Source organism: Rhinichthys klamathensis, unplaced genomic scaffold (genome assembly GCF_029890125.1).
Source record: "Rhinichthys klamathensis goyatoka isolate OS25496 unplaced genomic scaffold, OSU_Roscu_1.1 h1tg000446l_1, whole genome shotgun sequence".
Lineage (NCBI taxonomy): Eukaryota > Metazoa > Chordata > Actinopteri > Cypriniformes > Leuciscidae > Rhinichthys > Rhinichthys klamathensis.
In genome coordinates, this window is record NW_026606941.1 from 1,195,098 (window position 1) to 1,216,967 (window position 21,870).

Genomic DNA, 21,870 nt, shown 5'->3' on the forward strand with positions numbered 1-21,870 from the left:
CCTGCCAGGTCGGCGGATCAGCCGTTTAAAAGCTCCTCTGCTCCTGAACTCTTCTCTGTGGAGTGGGCTTCTCCTCCTGACCCCAGTCCCACTTGTTCCAAAACATCCAGTATAGTCGTGATCAGTGAGACAAAGGACTGCAAAGCACTATCCATCGCTAGATGGACAATTTCACAGCTGCACAACTCAGACATATATATCAAAGAAAGATGCAGATGATGTGAAAGGCCACTGTGACAAACATCTGGTTTGATTTGCAAACATGTTAAAAGTTAAATGACAAAACTGGTCTCTTCTTGTTTCAGTTTATACATCCATGGAAGCTTTTCATCTGATTTTCATGTAGCCTACTCATTTAATTTAATTTAATTAATTTATTGCAGCCAGAAATTAGAAAATCTATATAATAAGACGATAACAGAATCTTCATCGTGTGTAATTAAAAATATGTAATTTTGTCAAATTATGCCAAAAGTGAGACTATAATAGTTTTTACATAAAATGCTAGGAATTAGCCATAGCAATAAAATAGTTGTAGTATACATTATACATTTACATTAATTCCAGCAATGTTAAAATTGTATTTTATTTAATCTCCATAAAACGCTATTAAGTTACACAACACAATCTGAAGTGTGGTGGAAATTACAGTGTGGTATAGATGGTAGGCTAATGACTTTCAGAAAAACATAATATATATTTGCGGCCATAGGTGAGAAAGCACTCTTTTATAAGACCACTACGTCATCGTTTGGTTTCTTAATCTATATATTTTGTAGTCTTCGGACCTGTGTAAATGTTGAATGTGTAGGCATTGGCCTCTGGGTGGCACTGTACTCAAAAGGGAGGAGTTGGCGAGAACAAACTGACTGTAATGACAGTCCTTTCTGAATGACACGTATGAAAGTTTTGAAAAAGCCAATTCATATTCATTAGTCGGACTTTTTTCCGTAAGGGATAAGTAGCCTATAATTAGAGCTAACTTAAAAAGTAGGGTATACGAGAAAGTAACTGGTGCGTCCATTAAAGGCACAGCATCGCAAGGGGAAAAAAATAAACAGACGGATCATTGTGGCTCTCCTAAACGTTTACGTTACTGAAGAATCGGATGGCACATAGTCTTTACCGTCTACTCAAGAAGAGGAGGAAAAGATGGGGAAAGGAATTTGTTCGAGACGACAGAGAAGAATATTTCAGTCTTTCCTACTTCTCATCTTCGTTTGCGGGACGTTGTGCGCCTTCATGGTCTCATATGAGATGCATAAAGAGCTGAAAAAGACTGAGGCGACGGCTCTGAAGTACCAGCAGCATCAAGAGTCACTTTCTGCGCAGCTGCACGGTAGAAAATTTATGAAAAGATCCTACAGTGAATGCACTGTGTATTAGATGTTTGATTAGGGCTTACATGATTGTTTTGAGATATGTGCTGCATGCCTCCGGAGATTTCTATTCAAAATGTTTTGGCCTGTTTGTTAATTTCTCTTATCCAATCATAATAGTTGGCACATAATAAAGGAGTAACGTTAGATGGCACGCATCAGAACAGCATCAAGCTTTTCTTGTGAACAACATTCCTTGAGAATACTTGTTAGCTTTCATTCGATGGCAATGCTTTCTGTCTTTTAAGCTTTTGAATGGAGTCCTTTGACAAACATGGATAACACTACACTGAGAATTTTCACCTCGCTGTGCCAGATTACAGTGTTCATAATATATCTGGCGAATGTTATGAAACCTGTCCAGAAATGTCCAGATCACATTTCAGCCCAAAACAATAATGAAATATATTGTGCATTGGGAAATGATTTGCAGGACAGTTAAGTCCACTTTAACCCTCTAAAGTTTTCTCATTATTTGTTATTAATCTATTACAGTAAGAAATACAGTTTTGCTGTATTTAATTAAAGGCAGTACAATAATGCTAGTATGATGTATAACTAAAACAAATAATTTATCCATAATTATTATTCTTTATTTTTCATGTTTCACAATTGAGAATGAGATTTTTGCATTACAGTAATGGTTATGGAGTAAAATAACTTGATTAATAATATCACAATAAAAAATATATTGTTCTCTCTCTTTTCAGTGGTATATGAGCATCATTCTAAACTAGAGAAATCCCTCCAGAAAGAGAGACTCGAGCATAAGAAGGCTGAGGAGGGTAATGTCCTGTTCATTTGCACAATAATTGATTTACTGATTCACACAAGCCACTTAATCTGTATGCGATTTGATAATGATGATGATAGATAATGAGTCCAGGTTGTGCTGAATGCAGTGTGCTTCATGTTTGTTTTTAAAAGCCTCTATTGATTGTCAATACATCATAGATTTCCTTGTGTTTAAGCGGGAATCACAGAAGGCCCTCAACAAAGAAAAGGTAATTTAAAGCGTATGGTGTTTTGATTGCTAAATGATGTGTAAACATGATAGAGCTGAAAGAGCCGTTTCAGCTTTTGTGGATGCATAATAACTTGCAGTTTTGTTCGACCTAACAGCAAGATTCAACCTATCGACTGAATGCTCTGCAGACAGAGCACCAAATACTGAAGGTGAGATGACATTCATAATGGGAGTTCTTAAAAAGTAATTCTGTAAGTTATGGAATAATTAACAGAATAATAATTTTTTTGGATATCGACTTCTTTTGCATACAACTAATCAGTCCCAGCATGAAGACTTAAAGATGCAATACTATGAACTTCAAGAGAAGCACCAGAATCAAGGGCAGGATCATGAACGTGTGCTGGATGAGCACAGGCTGGAAATAGACAACCTGCAGAGAGAGAAGGAGGTTGAAATATCCAGACTGAAAGGTAAGCCAGAGTGCTACTCTTATTCTTGTATTCAGAGTCATCAGATTTAAGGCTCAGACCAAATCCATTTCCATCCATATAAAATGCACCTGACCTGACCATACACATTTTGTAGAGTCTTTCATCACCTGTTTTCCTACTTTTAGAGAATGTGTACAACCTCCGCGAGGAGAACAGACAGCTGCGGAAAGCTCATCAGGACATCTACACACAGTTACTTGATGTGCAGGTCAGAGAAACTACAAAGGATTCTGGGATACATTATGTGATTATGGTTTAAAGGGAGCTTGAATTCGCATGAATAATATTGCTATTCAGTTTGTAGTTCTAAACCTTAAAGGGGTCCTACTATGCTATTCCACTTTTTCAACTTTAGTTAGTGTGTAATGTTGCTGTTTGAGCATAAAAAAGATCTGCAAGGTTACAAAGCTCAAAGTCCACTCCAAAAGGAGATATTTTATTTAACAAAATCTCCTTTTCAAGAAGTACAACGATCGGCTTGTTTGGACTACAACGCGCTTTTTCCGGATCTGATGTTACTAATTTAAATAATCAGCGTCCACGGAATACGCAAAAAAACGGGATGAGGCCTGGTTGAGCTGCATTAGAGAAGACCGTGTAAGGCTCACAAACTTGTGGTTAATTTATTTTAAACACTGTTCCTGAACATTATAACCCCAAGGTTTATCTGTGTGCTGCACATTTTATAGAGAAGAGCTGGTTTTCTGTTGATTTTGTAAGCTCTCGCTTTTGTAAGACGGTTCACCTCCCCGTAGGAAAATTAACCATGTTTTTGTGATCGATTACTATTTGTATTATCTTAGTTTTCCGACAAATATGACAATTAAATGGTGAATAACAACGTATCTATATTATGTATAAGAAAATTACAAAAAACATACCACTCTGAAACGTCCTGTGAAATCCTCTTCTTCAATAACATTGTCAGGGTCTGAATTGGGCTCGAATTGGTTTGAAATTGATTCTATCCTTATTCATATTTACACTAGAGAAGAACTCACAGTTATAGAGGGGTGGGACATTTTACTAACACGCGGTAAGTGGTGCCAATCACAACACACTAGGCCAGCTAACCAATCACAGCACATTTCGTATTTTGGGAGGAGGGGCTTTGTCGAAATCTGCATGTTCGAGCCAGACTGGGGAGAGAGGTGCTGTAATAATGTCAAATATGTTAAAAAGAATGCGTTTTTTGAACAATCAAGCATGAAAACATATTCTAGTACACCTCAAAAACAAATTACTTCGTAAAAGGGCATAACAGGACCCCTTTAATTCCAGAGGGAAGCCATGGCAAATTAGCTTATGGGTTGCCCTACAAATTGTCATCAAGACCAAACATCTCTATTTCTGTGTGTACTACTCCTAATATTCAAGATGGACATATTGAAATTACACCATTCACCATTTCAGGAACAGCACAAGAACCTGCAAGCTTCAAAAGATCATCTCACACTCACATTAGAAGACCATAAAAATGCACTTGTTGCAGCTCAGGTAACAAAGAGTCATGACTACTACTATAAGTTTGCCAGAACCTATTCTAGATATATTGCTTGAAGTACACCCTTCTGCTACTGCATGCTGCAACGTTTTAAACAAATACAAGAACAAATCGGCAAATAAAAGAATAATTGGATTTCGAAATTGCATTCCAAAATAATGGCTTTCCTAATACTAATTCTTAACACTTAATGTATACTGATTGCTATTAATGTAAGAAAGCAATAAAAGTTCTGTCATGACAACTTTGGCATGGTAACAGATATGACAATGTTGATATGTTTGGTCTTGATCTGCTACGCTGTCGCTGCTGTTGGTTATTGCTGCTGCTGCTGCGGCCCAAATAAGGGCTTGCTGATGCCAATACATTAACTACACACTGCTGTGAGCAAGTAAGAGATGCTGCTGCTGTTCAATATAGTATACATGCATTACCCGTAGCAGATCTATACAGGTGGAGCTGGGAAAGATGGAGGGTTTTTGAAAGCACATTGCAATTGCTACACCAAATGCTGACCAAGTATTTGAAGGTTGAGCAGCAAGCTCATTGGCTACTGATACAGCAAGAACCAATCAGCTGTGCCATAAAGAGAATAGTTAAGGTAATAGTTAAGGACATATCAGCCTGCGCCATCTAGAGTTTCATGACAGAACTTGTATTTGCTGACTGTTATCAAGCTAGACTAAATACACTACTGTTCAAATGCGGTTTGGTAAAGATTTTTGGTCAGTAAAGGTTGGTAAGATTTTTTTGAAAGAATTTTCTTATGCACACTAAGGCTACATTTATTTGATAAAAAATACAGAAAAGCAGTAATATTGTGAAATATGATTACAATTTAAAATAACAGTTTTCTATTTTGTTGTATTTTAAAATGTAATTTATTCCTGTGATCCTTCAGAAATCATTCTAATATGCTGATTTGCTGCTCAAGAAACATTTCTTATTATTTATGTTGAAACAGCCTAATATTTTTGTGGAAACAGTGATACATTTTTGGGGATTCTTTGATGGATAGAAAGTTCAAAAGAACATTATTTATTTGACGTTTTGTAACAATGAAAAAGTCTTCACTGTCACTTTTAATCAATGTAATGCATCCTTGCTGTATTAAAAGTATATATATACACTACCGTTCAAAAGTTTGGGGTCAGTACGATTTTAAATACTTTTAAAAGAATTCTCTTCTGCTAACCATGGCTGCGCTTATTTGATTAAAAATACAACAAAAATCAGTTATAGTATTAAATATTATTCCAGTGTAAATCAGCTGTTTTCTGTGTGAATATATAGTAAAGTGTAATTTATTCCTGTGATCAAAGCTGAATTTTCAGCATCACCAGTGTCAGTGTCTTCAGTGTCAAATGATCCTTCACAAATCAGTATAATATGAGGATTTGATGCTCAAGAAACATTTATTATTATTATCAATGTTGAAACAGTTGTTGGTCTGTCAGTTGTACAGTTTTTTTTTTTTTTTTTTTTAGGATTCTTTGATGAATAGGAAGTTCAAAAGAACAGCATTTGTTTGAAATAGAATCTTTTGTAACATTATAAATGTCTTTACTGTCCTTGATAAATAAAAGTATTGATTTCTTTCCTCCAAAAAATAAAAATAAAATTCTCACTGACCCCAAACTTTTGAACGGTAGTGTGTGTATATATATATATATATATATATACACTCACCGGCCACTTTATTAGGTACCCCATGCTAGTAACGGGTTGGACCCCCTTTTGCCTTCAGAACTGCCTCAATTCTTCGTGGCATAGATTCAACAAGGTGCTGGAAGCATTCCTCAGGGAGTTTGGTCCATATTGACATGATGGCATCACACAGTTGCCGCAGATTTGTCGGCTGCACATCCATGATGCGAATCTCCCGTTCCACCACATCCCAAAGATGCTCTATTGGGTTGAGATCTGGTGACTGTGGAGGCCATTTTAGTACAGTGAACTCATTGTCATGTTCAAGAAACCAATTTGAAATGATTAGAGCTTTGTGACATGGTGGAAGTAGCCATCAGAGGATGGGTACATGGTGGCCATAAAGGGATGGACATGGTCAGAAACAATGCTCAGGTAGGCCGTGGCATTTAAACGATGCCCAATTGGCACTAAGGGGCCTAAAGTGTGCCAGGAAAACATCCCCCACACCATTACACCACCACCACCAGCCTGCACAGTGGTAACAAGGCATGATGGTTCCATGTTCTCATTCTGTTTACGCCAAATTCTGACTCTAACATCTGAATGTCTCAACAGAAATCGAGACTCATCAGACCAGGCAACATTTTTCCAGTCTTCAACTGTTCAATTTTGGTGAGCTCTTGCAAATTGTAGCCTCTTTTTCCTATTTGTAGTGGAGATGAGAGGTACCCGGTGGAGTCTTCTGCTGTTGTAGCCCATCCGCCTCAAGGTTGTGCGTGTTGTGGCTTCACAAATGCTTTGCTGCATACCTCGGTTGTAACGAGTGGTTATTTCAGTCACTGTTGCCCTTCTATCAGCTCGAACCAGTCTGGCCATTCTCCTCTGACCTCTGGCATCAACAAGGCATTTCCGCCCACAGAACTGCCGCTCACTGGATGTTTTTTCTTTTTCGGACCATTCTCTGTAAACCCTAGAGATGGTTGTGCGTGAAAATCCCAGTAGATTAGCAGTTTCTGAAATACTCAGACCAGCCCTTCTGGCACCAACAATCATGCCACGTTCAAAGTCACTCAAATCACCTTTCTTCCCCATACTGATGCTCGGTTTGAACTGCAGGAGATTGTCTTGACCATGTCTACATGCCTAAATGCACTGAGTTGCCGCCATGTGATTGGCTGCTTAGAAATTAAGTGTTAACGAGCAGTTGGACAGGTGTACCTAATAAAGTGGCCGGTGAGTGTATATATATATATATATATATATATATATATTACTGAGCCAAAACCTTTGAACCTACTAATGTTCTCATCTCATTTTATGCCATCTCACCCTACAAAGACAGCGGATGAAATGTGCAGACGGATTTGAAACTCCTGTCTAGCAATGTCTTTGTGCATGTCTGAAGTCTCATATTATGGTTCATCTTTTTCTATGCCTCAGGCCACAGGTTCAAGCTGTAAATACTACCGATGTGTTTCCTCCCTGACAGTTGACCCTGTGTGAGTGATGTATGTTTGCATGCCATTAACATTTTAATACTGTCATTATGTCTGACTGGATATAATGTGCCACATTCTAACATTTAAACTACTTAAATTACTCTTCCTCACCTTACATTGCAGGTATTATCTCTTCAGTAGCATCATGTAATATGAAAAAAAAAAATCATTCTCAATTTTTTTATTAAAATTATTTATGAAGGTTAGAATATATAACATGCGGCTATCTTGCATTATAAGTTCAGTACATTTTCTCCTGGGTAGTTTATTTAATTGACGTTTTGAATTATCTCTGTACTGCTGAGTTAGCATCTTTCTCTCATAGCGTCAGGTCTCATACTATTTAACTTTCATTACCCAGTCCATGCATCACAAAGTATCACATCAGAAATGTTTAATTCCATCCTAATCCAATATTTGAATGAAGCTTCAGGTGGAAGAGCTGACGCGATTAAAAGAGAATTGCAATAAAGCCTCCAGTGCAGGCCAAGCAGCAAAAATTGATAAATTTGCTACCCACAGCTATATACTGGAGACAGTAGAACGCCTAAATGAGGAGCTGGAAAATATGCCCAGTCAGGTACAGATGGGAATGCAACATACAACGTTAAAAGACTCCCTCATTCATTATTTGGCTTTTCTTTCCTTTTATTTTTAAGAAAGGCTATGGAGTAGTCTACTGTTGACATGAATGTGTGCTGTTCACACTCTCAGGTCACAAATGGATTAAGTCTTAATCCTTTTTTGAAATTATTCTCACTTCCTACTGCAGCTAAAGTATATATTCAAAGGCCATTTGGGCTAGTTTGTCAACTTCAGTATGAGATGACTCATGTAACTTAATAATGTAAATGTGTGACTGTGGCTAATGCAAGTGTCTTATCATCAGGCCACACCACACTTTGGTCATACGGATGTTTCTCCTTTACAGGTGGAAGGATATGAGGAAAATGGAAAAGGGTTATCCCCTCAAGGTGTGTTGGAGATTGAAAATAACAATGTGACCAAAGTGGCAATGAAGCAGCCTCGGAAAATTGATATTTTTGCTGAGGGAAACGGCAAGAAAGAGGAGAGAAGCACATCAAAGGATAGAGGAGGAGAGGATAAGGGGGGAAAGGCAGTGCTGGAACATTCCTTATCAAACCCAGAAGAGCTGGGCATTAACCCTCGCAACACGCTAAGCCAAAGCCCAGAGAAACAGACACAGACAGAGCCACTTCACAGAACCAAAGTACACTTTGAGGCTTTGGATACAGTTATTGCTGGTAAGGAAGGATATTTTTTGTGGCAGGTATTGGCCTTTTCTGATACTACTGTATTTTATGAAGCTATTGGTTCTAGCACAAAAAAAATCTAAAGTGCAAACAAGTTGCAGTTGTATAGCTGAGACTGGAAAACAAAAACAACAATTAATAACCCATTAAAGGGTTAGTTCACCCAAAAATGAAAATTATGTCATTAATGACTTAATGATTCGGAACACAGTTTAAGATGTTTTAGATTTAGTCCGAGAGCTTTCTGTCCCTCCATTGAAAATGTATGTGCGGTATACTGTCCTTGTCCAGAAAGGACATTAAGACATCATCAAAGTAGTCCATGTGACATCAGTGGGTTAGTTAGAATGTTTTGAAGCATCGAAAATAAATTTTGGTCCAAAAATAACGACTTTATTCAGCATTGTATTCTCTTCTGGTTCTGTTGTCAATCCGCTTCAGTGACGCTGCTTACGTAAGACGCTGCTGACGTAAGACGCTGCTGACGTGTATCTGGTGCGTCCGTGTATTTGGGTCCAAATAAATATGGCTGGGCAAAAAAATGCAAGTCTTCCTCTGTGTCGAAATCCTTAGACATGTTTGCGAAGATTGTTTTGTTTACAGCGTGCGTCTCCCTCAGCCTGTAAACGAAGCTCGGGCGCACCAGATACACGTCAGCAGCGTCTTACGTCATCAGCGTCACTGCGGACTCGTGAACGGGGCTTGACAACAGAACCGGAAGAGAATACAATGCTGAATAAAGTCGTAGTTTTTGTTATTTTTGGACCAAAATGTATTTTCGATGCTTCAAAACATTCTAACTAACCCACTAATGTGACATGGACTACTTTGATGATGTCTTTATTTCCTTTCTGGACAAGGACAGTATACCGTACATACATTTTCAATGGAGGGACAGAAAGCTCTCGGACTAAATCTAAAATATCTTAAACTGTTCCAAAGATGAACGGAGGTCTTATGGGCTTGGAACGACATGAGGGTGAGTCATTAATGACATAATTTTCATTTTTGGGTGAACTAACCCTTTAAAGTATACCGTTAAATATATATATATATATATACACACACACACACAGTACGTTGCTAGTTTTGATTTCTCTTGAAATACAGGAAATGCTGTGCAATCACATCATGTTATGGCTGGACGAGAAGATGCAAAAGATGTAGAGGACACTCAAAAGCATAACAAGGTGTGTATGATAATGCAGTGTGTGTGTTATTATGTATACAGTAATGTCTCTGTCTTTTTTGGATCTGCATTTGCAAATTTTCCTCTGCACTGAGTGTCTTTGCAGTAAGAATGGCATAATCGGACATTAAAGTGGCCCAAATCAGATTTAAAAAGATCAATGTGTTGATGCTGTTCAGAAATTAGATCTGTGTCACATGCAGAAAAAAAAAGATTTGGACCACTTACACACTGCATGAATGTAGACAAATTGCATGCAGAGTCGTAAATGAATTATTCAATAACATCAAGGCAGTGTGGTGGAAACACTATGGCTGTACTTTCTCTGTATTATTTCTTGAAAAGCTCAAATATTTGACTTTGAAGTGCAAATTACAATTTATTTAAAGTTTTATCACAGGAAATTACATCATTTGAAGTTTAAGATTTCTATTAATGACTTATTCTCTCTTAAAATTGCTCCTTTGAACAGGACCTAGGAGAAAAAAACATGAACATTGAGAATGAGGCCAACAACCAGAACGAAGATGAATTTGAAGAGGCAGAGGAAGAAACTGAGTACAAGATCAGGCCTGAAGTGGATGAGCAGCTTGTGGTGAGTTTACAAGAAGGGTATAGACAAGCTCATCTTCAATTATTCATGGAATAAAGTCTTTTATGGACTTTTTTTAAGGAATTAAAGAAATACTTCTATTCAGCAAGGATCAAAATATATTTAATAGAAAAATATATATTTGTTATTTTGAACTTTCTATTCGACAAAGAATCCTGAAAAAATCTATCAGGCTTTCCACAAAAATATTAGATAGCACAACTGTTTTCAACATTGATGATGATTATAAGAAATGCTTTGCATGATTTCTGAAGGATCATGTGACTGAAGACTGGAGTAATGATGAACATTTAGCTTTGCCATCACAGGAATAAATTACGTTTAAAAAAAAAATAGAAAAGAGTTATTTGAAATTGTAATAATATTTATATAGTATTACTGTTTTTATAGCTGTATTTTAAAGGCAGCCTTGGTGAACATGAGGGACTTATTTCAAAAACATAAAAAAATCTTACCGACCCCAAACTTTAGAATGGAAGTTTGTATCATTTCTATTTTTACATTAAGATTAACTCCTGCCGTCATCTAACACACACTTATAAATAACTTTTAGCAAATCTTAAAATTACCATCCATTTTCATACTGTACATATTGATTTTAGTTTTAATGCTTTATTTTTAATATAATTTTATAAACCTGTAAACCTGTTGACAAAGTTGCTGTTAGTAGTTGGCACTTGCCAGCAGAAGAAGTAAACCCACTGGTATGGAATGATAAGCAGATTACTGATGCACTATATCATCAATAGGTGGCAGGCAATCCAGAGCCGCAAAAGGACCAGCCGGATGAGCAATATGAGGACGATGTAGAGGATGAGGTGAGGGAATACAGGCATTGATGGACTGGTGTGCTGAGGAACTGATACAAAATGGTACATGAAAAATGACTTGTTCCCATCATCCCCACTGCAACATCCATTAGACTCTTGATGACTCAGTGCATGACAGACAGAAGAGAGCAGAGGATGAAGAGAGAGAAGAAGATCCCTACAGTGAACGTAATGGAGCACGGGTCAGCCAAATGCTTAAGAAGTCTTTTCCTATCAATCAATTAGTGAGTGAAAGAATTTTCACTTTGTTCTTGCAATGCATAACAATGTTGTATTTAGAATGCACATGCACTATAATGTAAGACAGGCTAAATAGTGGATTTCAAGAACAGAAGATTTTAAATGTCATAAAATAATTAATTGTTTCAGGGCCTTAATAACTGAATGAAAACCCAGAAGCAGAAACCGATGCCAAGCAGGAGAGCTTCCAAGAAACAGTGATAAAAAGAAGATGAAGAAGACCTTAAGGAAAGCAATCAAAAGCATGAGATATGAACATGACTGCTTCTAGTGTCTACTGAATGGCTCTCCACTGGCAGAAAACTGAAGTGCAACAACTGTGAGCACTTTTTTTTTTATTAAAGTGACTACTTGTGCAAGTGCCTTGTACTTTCAAGTACAAGGATTTGTTCAGCATTTAAAAATAATCAAAGCATTGTATCTTCTTGATCTTACTAAGGCGATATGAACTGGCACCCTGGTGAATAAAAACTAAAGTAAACAGTCCTTATGTCAGAATATTTAAATGATTTCTTATAGGCAATTATTATTTATTTTTAAGTTCTGTACTTGAGTTTTTTTTAAATATGGGTTAAAATAAATATTTTCAAATTAATTTTCAGTTATCTTTTACTTAGTAGTAATGTAGTAAGAGATAGGAGTTACATCAAACAAGTAGTGGGGGGGGGGAGAAAATACTAACTGTAAATGTTTTTATGCTTTTCAAAGGTTTCTTTTTACTATTTGTACTTTTTGTCTTGCATATTACTTTCATCTGAGATCTTGCACATCTGGACTTTCTCTGTCAAGCATAATAATATTAAATATTAAAGCTATACATGAGCTCTGTAATAGTATTCTATTATTATCATTTAAAATTATATGGAATGTTTTAGGCTTCTCAGTAGGAACCTTAATTAATTTGAATATGTGAAGACAAAATTACTTAAATTTAGATAAATAGCAAATATATATATTTTTATTTTAATATATATATATATATATATATATATTGTGTGTGTGTGTGTGTGTGTGTTTTATTATGATTAATGTGGTTATTTTAGTCATGGTCACCTTTTTTTCTTTTATTTATTTTTTACTCCTCTTCTGCCCATATAATTATTATAAATCTGTACTTTTATGCAGATCAATTCCTGTATGTTTATTGTTCTAAAATAAAAAATATTTTAAACAATATTTTACATTACATTCAAAATAAAATATGAGAAAAGCTTAAACGCCCATAGATCGTGCAGTCTGGTTGGTCAGGAGGAGACGGAAGTCGTCACCTTTCTCACAGCTCACGCAGAAAACTTCCGACTTCCGAAGTTGAAAAAACAAACACAGCTACATTTTTCTAGCTAAGCGTCTAGGAAGCCTTTTGTACTTATCTCTCCGCTGTGGGACGTGCTGGTGAAGACGAGAGCAGGTATTTCAGTTGGCACTGTTGTGGTCATATTATAAGTCTACAGACGTCGAGATGAGCAGCTCTGTCTGCTAACTTTGATAGCCAGCCGGCTACTCTCTAGCTATGAAAGCTAGGCTGCTAGCTAATTCTAAAATCAAGAATGAGGTCTGTTAGATTTGGCTTTGACGGTTTAAAAACAACCAAACTGAATCGATATGAACCCGAGGGATAGTTCAATAATAAAGAGCCTAGAAAACATTTGCTACACAACCTGCTAACCCGTCCATTACAATGGATATGTAATTAACCATAGTTTCACTAGCATCGACTTTCTAGGCTGTTTTCTTGACTAATAATAAGGTGACTAACGTTAGATTATGTCCGATAACGTCGATATTATGTGCTGTAGGTGAGGCTCTGCTGTCACGTGTGAAGTTTAATTATAGAGGAAGACCATAGCAGAATCCCCCCCCAAATACCAAATAAATATTTGATGTCTATCTAACTGCTATCGTTTGGTGTAAAGCATTATGTGGCACTATTAATGTCGTTAAAATATTCAAATTGAGTGACTTTATTATAATAGTGATTTCAACGAGATTTCATTAAGTCAGAGCGATATTAATTGCATCTTTTGAACACACCAAGTATCAATATAGTTAGGCTACTACTTAATTTATTATGTATTCTTTTAATTGTCATACATAATGTGTTTAAAGCAAAAGTCCAAGTGGTAGTGTAATAAAAAAAAAATTATTGTTCAGCGTATAAGGACAATCTTTAACTAGATAAACTATTTTTAATGAAATAATGTTCCTTTAAATGTAGAACATTTCTTGCCAAATGAAACAATCACTCTTTTTTTCAGTTTGGGGGTGTTACAATTGCCCTGGTCTCTTTTCCTTGAAATCAAAGTGTTCTTAAAAAATGGTTCTGTCATTGCTAAATTATCAAACATTTTTACTATGCTATATGTAAAGTACTATTGATTGTTATTATTTGGGAATACATTCTTGGAACATATCCATTAATCCAGTATATTCCTTCTAAACGTTGTAGTGCGCTTGAGAGAACTGTGAGTGAGTTGTGTGGCTCAACTGCCCATTTTTACCTGTGGTGGGCCTCCATTGAGGATGACAATGGAAGAGATGAAGAATGAAGCTGAGACAAATTCAATAGTCTCTATGACATTATATGCAGTCATGTATCCAGTCTTCAATGAGGTATTTACATTTACACTTCAGTATAAGCCAATATGCAGTGTTTATTGGCCAAAAAAAAGAAACCGTGCTGTTTGTATATATGCTATGTTTTTTTGATTTACTTCATTTATCTGACTTGTAAAAAAAAAAAAAAAAAAACATTTTACATGCTGTTAACTGCATTTGGTTTGTTTAAACGTTTTGGGTCGGAAAGATTGATTATTTTTGAAAGACTGCAATTATTTGATAATAAAATACAGTGAAAAGAGCATATTGTGAAATATCATTGTAGTTTTCTATTTTAATTTATTTTTTAAATGTAATTTATTCCTGTTGTGGCAAAGTTTCAGTCTTCAGTGTCACATGATCCTTCAGGAATCATTCTAATGCTGATTTGGTGCAAGAAACCATTTTATATTATTAATTATGTAATTATCTAAAAAAAATAACCCCCGGCCCCCCACCCCCCATGGTTCTTTGATGAATAGGAATGTGAAAAAACAGCACTTATTTTAAATTAACATTATATTTGAATCGACTTTATACATGTCTTTACTGTCAGTTTTGATCAATTGAATGTGTCCTTGGTGAATAAAAGTATAAATTACTTTTAGAAAAATCTTACTGACCCCAAACTTTTGGACAGTAGTGTAACTTTCAGTAGTTGATGTATTATAATAAAGTATGTGAATATGAATTGCTGGTCAGATTTTGACTTTTATATTATGACAGTTGGAGAGGATAAACCTGTCAGCGGCACAGACATTGAGGGCAGCATTTATCAAAGTAAGACTTCATGAAAGTGTCCATTTATCAGCTGGCAGATGCTGATAGTACAGTATTTATTTTTTTGACATGTTATCCATTTCATCTGAGCCTTGTGATGATGTATTTGTAAAAAAAAAGAAAAGAAAAAAAAGATTAATTTCATGCTTAACATAATGTGAGGTTTACTAATGTGAGTTTAATGCTCTTTAATCAATGCCACCCTCTAAAGGCAGAGAAAGAGAACCCAGGGCTCACTCAGGATATCATCATGAAGATACTGGAGAAGAAGAACGTGGAGATCAACTTCACAGAGTCACTACTGCGCATGGCTGCAGATGATGTGGAGGGTAAGCAAGTCATTTGCCTCTAGTACAATCCCTATATCTGGATCTTTCTTGCAGTAACACAAGTTATGATTGGCCATCAAAGTCTCTTTGTTTTTCCAGTAAATATCAAAGTGCACTTGTTGCAGTATCTGAACCTAAGAAGGTTTGTTTCTGACTCATATTTCACAGAGTATATGATTGAAAGACCAGAGCAGGAATTCCAGGACCTGAACGAGAAAGCACGAGCCCTCAAACATATCCTGAGTAAAATCCCAGACGAGATCAACGACAGAGTGCGCTTCCTACAGACCATAAAGTGAGGATCCTGTCCCTTGTCTTAAAGGGTTAGTTCACCCAAAAATGAAAATTCTGTCATTATTTACTCAATAAATAAACTCATTATTGACTGTTTTTATGTTAATAAAAGCCTAAATTCAATCTGTTGATCATTTAAAGCGATCTAGTCTCTTCAGAAAATTTGGACTAAACCGCACGAGTCATATGGATTACTTTTACAATCTCTTTATTAACTTTTTGAAGTGTCAAAATGGTAGTTGTGTAGCTGTCAACGGAGGGACAGAAAGCTAGCATTAAAAATATCTTCATTTGTGTTCTGAAGATAAAGGAAAGTCTTACAGGTTTGGAATGACATGAAGGTGAGTAAATGATGACAGAATTTTCATTTTTGGTTGAACTATCCCTTTAACCTTGATGGCATAGTGTTAAAGATCTGGATATGGTTGCACCAGCCATTTTTAAGTTCCTACTTATGGCGCTTTTCCATTACCAGTACCAGCTCGACTCGACTCGCCTCGACTCGGCTCGCTTTTCGCTCCGTTTTCCATTGCAGAAAGTACCGCCACAAATAGTACCCGGTCGTCATAGCGACGCATTTCGTTCCTCATTGCCCCATCAAGCTCTCGCTGGATCCTCTCTTCGGCAACCAAACAAAGGAACGTCTGCACCTCCTCATTTGACCACGGCGTATTCTTCCGAGTATCCATAATAATAGTAGTAAGTTTAGTAACTATCTCTGGCCAAACTATTTAAAAATTGCGGGGTTATTCTGGATACTCCATCTGGCGCGTGCAATGATGACGCAAATTCTCTGTGACCAATCAGCAGTCGGCATTGTTTTCACGTCACATTTTAGTATCGGCTTAGCTCGCCTCAGCTCGCTTAGAACCTCGCCGGAGGTGGTACGAAAAAAAGTACCCGAAAGCAGGTACAGTTACAACTTTTACACAGTGGAAAACCAAACAAAGGCGAGTCGAGTCGAGTCGAGTCGAGCCGAGCCGAGCCGAGGCGAGCTGGTACTGTGTAGTGGAAAAGCGCCATTAAACTGGAACCTAAAGTCCACACTAGAGGCTTAGTAACTACTAGCTAGTTTGTAACTAACTCTACTTTATTATGTTGCACCATTTGTTCCATTCGGTCAGCAAGCGTGTTCCACATGTCGGCTTTAGTCGGAGAATAGAGCGCGAGAAAATTATCAACATAATTGATATTTAAAATGGTAAGCAAGCACTGCTTTGTTTACGGTATGTATATCTGCAGTCCTAGTTTCGGTTTCTCTTTTTGAATGACAAAAATAGACTGATACCTGATGATGTGTAGACCATAATTTCCTAACGCTCATGCTAGTTGGCAGTCGGCTGCGGTCTTTGCGGTGTGTTCAATCGCAGCTTTTTGGCCCAGACGCAGTCAACGCAAGGCGACAACACTGTCAGCTTTCACCGACTGCTAGTTCTTTGACATAGGCTTGGTGTGTCACGGGCACGGCCTTAATGCATAGCCGCATAATATTACGCACCACCAATGATCCAATAGCAGTTTTCAAATACGTGAGCAGAAGTTGTTGAAATGCAGTTTATCCTTGATTCTAACTTACTTTGCCTCACATAACTAACAATAAAAATGATTTCCCATTCAAATATAATACTAATCATGAATAACATAATAGGTATTTTTATATGTAAAGAACACCCAGAAACTGTATTTAAATGGATAAGGATTAATAAATAAATACAGAAGAGCCGCTAACAAAGTAATTTATTCACATGTTCTCTTTCTTAAAATGTAAGCAAGTGTAGATGTCAACATTGGCATATCTGTCTGGTAAACTAGCTTATGGATGCAATTCAGTCAGTCTGCTGCTTTATTCTAACGGTTACTCGTGGTCGAGGTTTCTGTAAATATTTAGTTTGTACGTAGAGTTCTGTTTCATCTAAGTGCATTGGTGCAATGCAGAAGTATTTAGTAGTGCATAAGTTGTAACTTAGTCAAGTTTTGACATAAAGGGGCACTAAGTTGTAACTTACGTACAGCTGGCCCAGTAATCAGCATGACCCTTAACCTCCGGTCGCTCCAGGGGGATTGTCCTGTAAGTCATTTGGGATAAAAGAGGACCGCTAAATGAATACTTATGTTGAACTTACTTACTACAAACTAGAGTAATGGTCACGCAATAACTGCAGTCGAAATCGTTTGGAGCCTATAGATTTTCCCCTCTTATAGTCTTGCATAAAGTCTAGTGGTTTAGTTTTAATCAAGCAATCAGCCAGCAATTAATCGACTAAGCAATCTCACATAGCTGACAATAACATGGATACATAGACCTCAGGAGATGTTCAAACGTGAAAGATTTGTAGACATTTTAATGGGGCTCACCTCTATTATCTTGCCATTCTCCACTGCCTGACTGCTGAGTCAGTGCTTCGCTGTTCATAAATGTATTCATCACTCCTGACCTCTCGCTGATTTCCACAGAGACATCGCCAGTGCTATAAAGGAGCTGCTGGACACAGTCAACAATGTGTTTAAGAAATATCAGTATCAGAATCGCAGGGTAAGTATTTCTTATTTCACAGAAAAGCAAGTTGCACAAGCAAGTTGGGATGTTTTTTAAAATATATTTTGGGTTTAATACAAGCTCAACTCACAGCTCGTAATGTTGATTGTAGAGCTGCACAATTCTGGATAAATTGAGAATCACTATTTTTTTTCTCCCACAATTCTTAACTAAACAAAAAAAAAACATTATTTACTAGTGGTTCTGACAAAATGTTAATTGCTGCAGTATGTTTAAAAATATTTCATTTGAATTGACTCACTCATAAAGACTTATTTCATTACTAGATGAATCAGCATTTTTTTAATGAATCTCTTTGAATGATTCAATGGCAAATACATTTGTTAACAGTCACTTGTCTCCGACTCGCCACTGGTAATTGACACAATCCTTATTTGGAGTGTCAAGTTACTTTCAAAAGGAGATTTACTCTATTTTGAACACTACTGTAGACATCAGTTTTTATATCCGAACTATAAACTTTGTAAATGGTTTTATAAGCTTCAATTTTCTGCTTTTAAACCATCCAAAAATTCTTTGTAAAGCGAATGAAGGTTGTCTTTTTTTTTTTGCATAATAAACATGCTGTCAATTGAGCTCAACTTGGTGAAAATTCAGATATTATCATCCTTGCATTTAATTTTGCAAGGATGATAATCCCAGCGAAGCACTGGGAGGTTTTTAATTTATTCGCTTAATATATCCCCGAGATTTTTTTTTTTCTTTACTCAAATGAAATCTAATATTGAGACTTTTTTTTTTCCCAGGCACTTGAACACCAAAAGAAGGAGTTCGTGAAGTACTCCAAAAGCTTCAGTGATACGCTGAAAACATACTTCAAAGATGGAAAGTAAGCACGCAGACAGTGATGGATGTTTTTTCAAAGTGCAGTGCTCATGTTTCAAGCAGACATCTGTTTTACAGATCTTCTATGAAAGTGCATTTCTCAATGAAAATGATGGGTCATTTGATGTCCCGAGCACTGACTTTTCTCTTTCTCATCCGCAGGGCAATAAACGTCTTTATCAGTGCCAACAGGCTTATCCACCAAACGAACTTGATACTGCAGACCTTCAAAACCGTCGCCTAGGAGACGCAGCTGTGATGTGTCCGGGAGTGTGGAGCCAGTTTTGTGTAATATACAAAGATTTTTGTCTTTCGAAAGTCTAATTTATAAACTTTTGCCTCATTTGTAGGAACTTGAAATGAGGAGTTCAAGACATGTTAATTTACTCTTAGCTGAAAAATCATGATTTTTCACTCTTCATTACCTTTTTCTTTCACTGTTGTTCCAATCAAATGAAAGCCAAAAGACTTTGCGCCTTAAAGTGTCATGCAACATTCCATATACAAAGTGTAAATATTGCTATTCTTTGTCATTCAGGCATAAAGAATAAGAATAAATGATGTATTTAACAGATATTTGGTTATAAATGTTCAATAAATAGTTTCCAAATGTTTAATATTCTTGGTCTTGGGAGGTTTTTAATTTATTCGCTTAATATATCCCCGAGATGCAGCAAGGAAGTTAAAAAGACGACTTTTATGAAGTCTGCTTTGTAATGTACATTAAGAAGCACAGTTAATGGAAGAGCTCTTCGGCTTTCTGTTTAAGTGGATATTTAATGGGCTCTGTAATGTCTGAGGAGATACAGAAGGGGGTGTCCTGGGCTGAAAGATGCTCATAATGCTATTCGTTTTGAAACTTGAAACCTAAACACATGTATTTGATTTTATGTACAAACATACATTACTGTTCAAAAGTATTCGGTTGGTAAGATTTCATGTTTTTGAAAGAAGTCTCTAATGTTCACTATGGCTACATTTATTTAAAACAGTAAAAACTAATATTGTGAAATATTACAAAAATTTACATTTACTGTTTTCTACTTTAATATATTTTAAAATGTAATTTATTTCTGTGGTGACAGCCAATTTTCAGGAGCCCTTGCTTCACATGATCCTTAAGAAATCATTCTAAATGGAAAAATCATGTAAATCATTCTGAAATGGTGCTCAAGAATCATTCCTTATTATTAATGTTGAGAACAGATAAAAAATAGTTGTTTTTTTTGTTGGTGGAAACCTAGATTTTGTTTTTTTCCCTGGAATCTTTGCATCCTGAAATAAGAACAGCATAAGTGAAAATCTTTTGCAATAATATAAAATGTATAATGTAATGTAAAATATATTAGATTATATATAATATGAAAATTATAAATGTCTTTAACTTGAGCAAAAGTAACCGTAATTTGTTTTTGTTTTGTTTTAAAAAAATCTTTTTTGTTCCACAGCACAGAAAAAATAATGTTACGCAGGTTTGGAACGATATGAAGGATGATTTTTATTTTTTTCAACTATTTTCTTTCCCATAGCGTTTGCTGTTATTTATCCTAATATTTACCCATCAAAGTTCAACAAAGAGCGGAGCTTGCACACATAATAGAAGATTTCTTGCAAAAAAAAAAAACCCATTTCATTCCAAATTTTGTTTTCGTCATCAGTGATGTTTTTTTTTTGTTTTTTTTTTAAACATGTTGTACTATTATGTGTGCGAGCTCCTCTCTGTTGAACTTTAATATGTTTTTTGCGTTTGCTCACCAAAGTAATTTTATCTACCAACTCCTTCAGTGTTCTACGACTTTCTGGCTGTTTTTGCTGTTCCTGATAATTACCTTAAAGTTACCCATATTTTAAAAAATATGTTCAGCAGAAATTCATACAATTTTTGGAACAACTAGAGGGTGAGTAAATGGTGACAGAATTGTAATTTTTGGGTGAACTATCCCTTTAAATATCATCTCATTTGAGCCAATATAGGCCTTCTGCTGTAGTTTTGTGTGTGGTAAAATCCCTGAGAGAAAAGCGTAAGTGTCTGCCAAGGCAGGGCGACAGATGATACTGGTGAGCAAACCATTTATTACTGACTCTAAATAGAACGCCCAAGGCCAGCACAGACAAGTTGCTGCTTCTGCTTTAATATCTAATGATGCCCTTTTAGGCTCACCGATTTGTCTTGTGAAAACTATTTAGTCTGAAGCTATTTGTTGAAACAGTTTGGAAGTTTGCAGCTGCAGCAGATTGATCAATTATAGAGGCCTATTGATTGGAAATGTCAGCAGGCATGACTGTGTCCGTCGTCTGTATTCATAATATTTTCCTCCACCTGTCGATACGAGACAGAGGGCCACCACTTCTTGGTGAGAGGTTCGGTAGGGCTCTGTCCACGGGCCTGATAAAGCAACAGCGGTTATGTGCATAATCTGACCTTTGGCATTGGCAGAACCTGCTGAAAAGTCTCTTTATGAAGAGAGAGGCTGTCAGTTGGACATTTCACAGGGGCTTTTGACATTGTAGACACTGCTGGCACGGTCTCCTCTACTGCCTGCTTTAATAGCTCTCATCATAATAAGTGCTTGTTATAGAATAAAAAAAAAACAGAGAGTAGATGGCTCTGAAGTACAAATTCCATTTTCCAAAGTGGGCTTTGCATTTGGAATTTTAAATTTAAATCAGATGCTCAAAGTCATTCCAGTCAAAATCTCCAATTTAATTTATACTCAATGTTTGATATTCATGTGATGCTCTCTAGTCTTCTGGATTCAGAAAAAAATGCAGGCATTAATGCAGAATGCTCACGAGCCAGTGCAGAATTAGCATTTAAAATGGTCTGAGTTGAGTTTAATGAGCCTCTACC

General features: G+C 36.4%; 2 protein-coding genes across 4 annotated transcripts; both read left to right on the forward strand.

Annotated features, from left to right (window-relative positions):
- Positions 1–845: 845 nt before the first annotated feature.
- On the forward strand, positions 846–12,150 carry golim4b (golgi integral membrane protein 4b). Of its 3 annotated transcripts, none has more exons than XM_056236456.1 (13): positions 846–1,339; positions 2,090–2,164; positions 2,334–2,383; positions 2,502–2,555; positions 2,669–2,819; positions 2,966–3,048; positions 4,254–4,337; positions 8,425–8,758; positions 9,878–9,957; positions 10,429–10,551; positions 11,319–11,387; positions 11,492–11,581; positions 11,769–12,150. In XM_056236456.1, exons 1-13 carry the CDS (start codon positions 1,153–1,155, stop codon positions 11,781–11,783), a joined length of 1,395 nt encoding a protein of 464 aa, XP_056092431.1. In that variant the 5' UTR covers positions 846–1,152; the 3' UTR covers positions 11,784–12,150. The 3 variants fall into 3 exon arrangements, with proteins under 3 accessions (XP_056092431.1, XP_056092432.1, XP_056092429.1); XM_056236457.1 differs by having other exon boundaries at positions 11,492–11,579; positions 11,778–12,150; XM_056236454.1 differs by having other exon boundaries at positions 11,492–11,623; positions 11,769–12,149.
- Positions 12,151–12,905: 755 nt separating this feature from the next.
- Positions 12,906–19,636, forward strand: pdcd10b (programmed cell death 10b). Its single transcript, XM_056236437.1, has 8 exons — positions 12,906–13,047; positions 14,086–14,249; positions 14,961–15,014; positions 15,226–15,343; positions 15,512–15,638; positions 18,092–18,170; positions 18,941–19,023; positions 19,182–19,636. The coding sequence occupies exons 2-8, from the start codon at positions 14,160–14,162 to the stop codon at positions 19,261–19,263; spliced, it is 633 nt and encodes a 210-aa protein (XP_056092412.1). The 5' UTR covers positions 12,906–13,047; positions 14,086–14,159; the 3' UTR covers positions 19,264–19,636.
- The last annotated feature ends 2,234 nt before the right edge of the window (positions 19,637–21,870 follow it).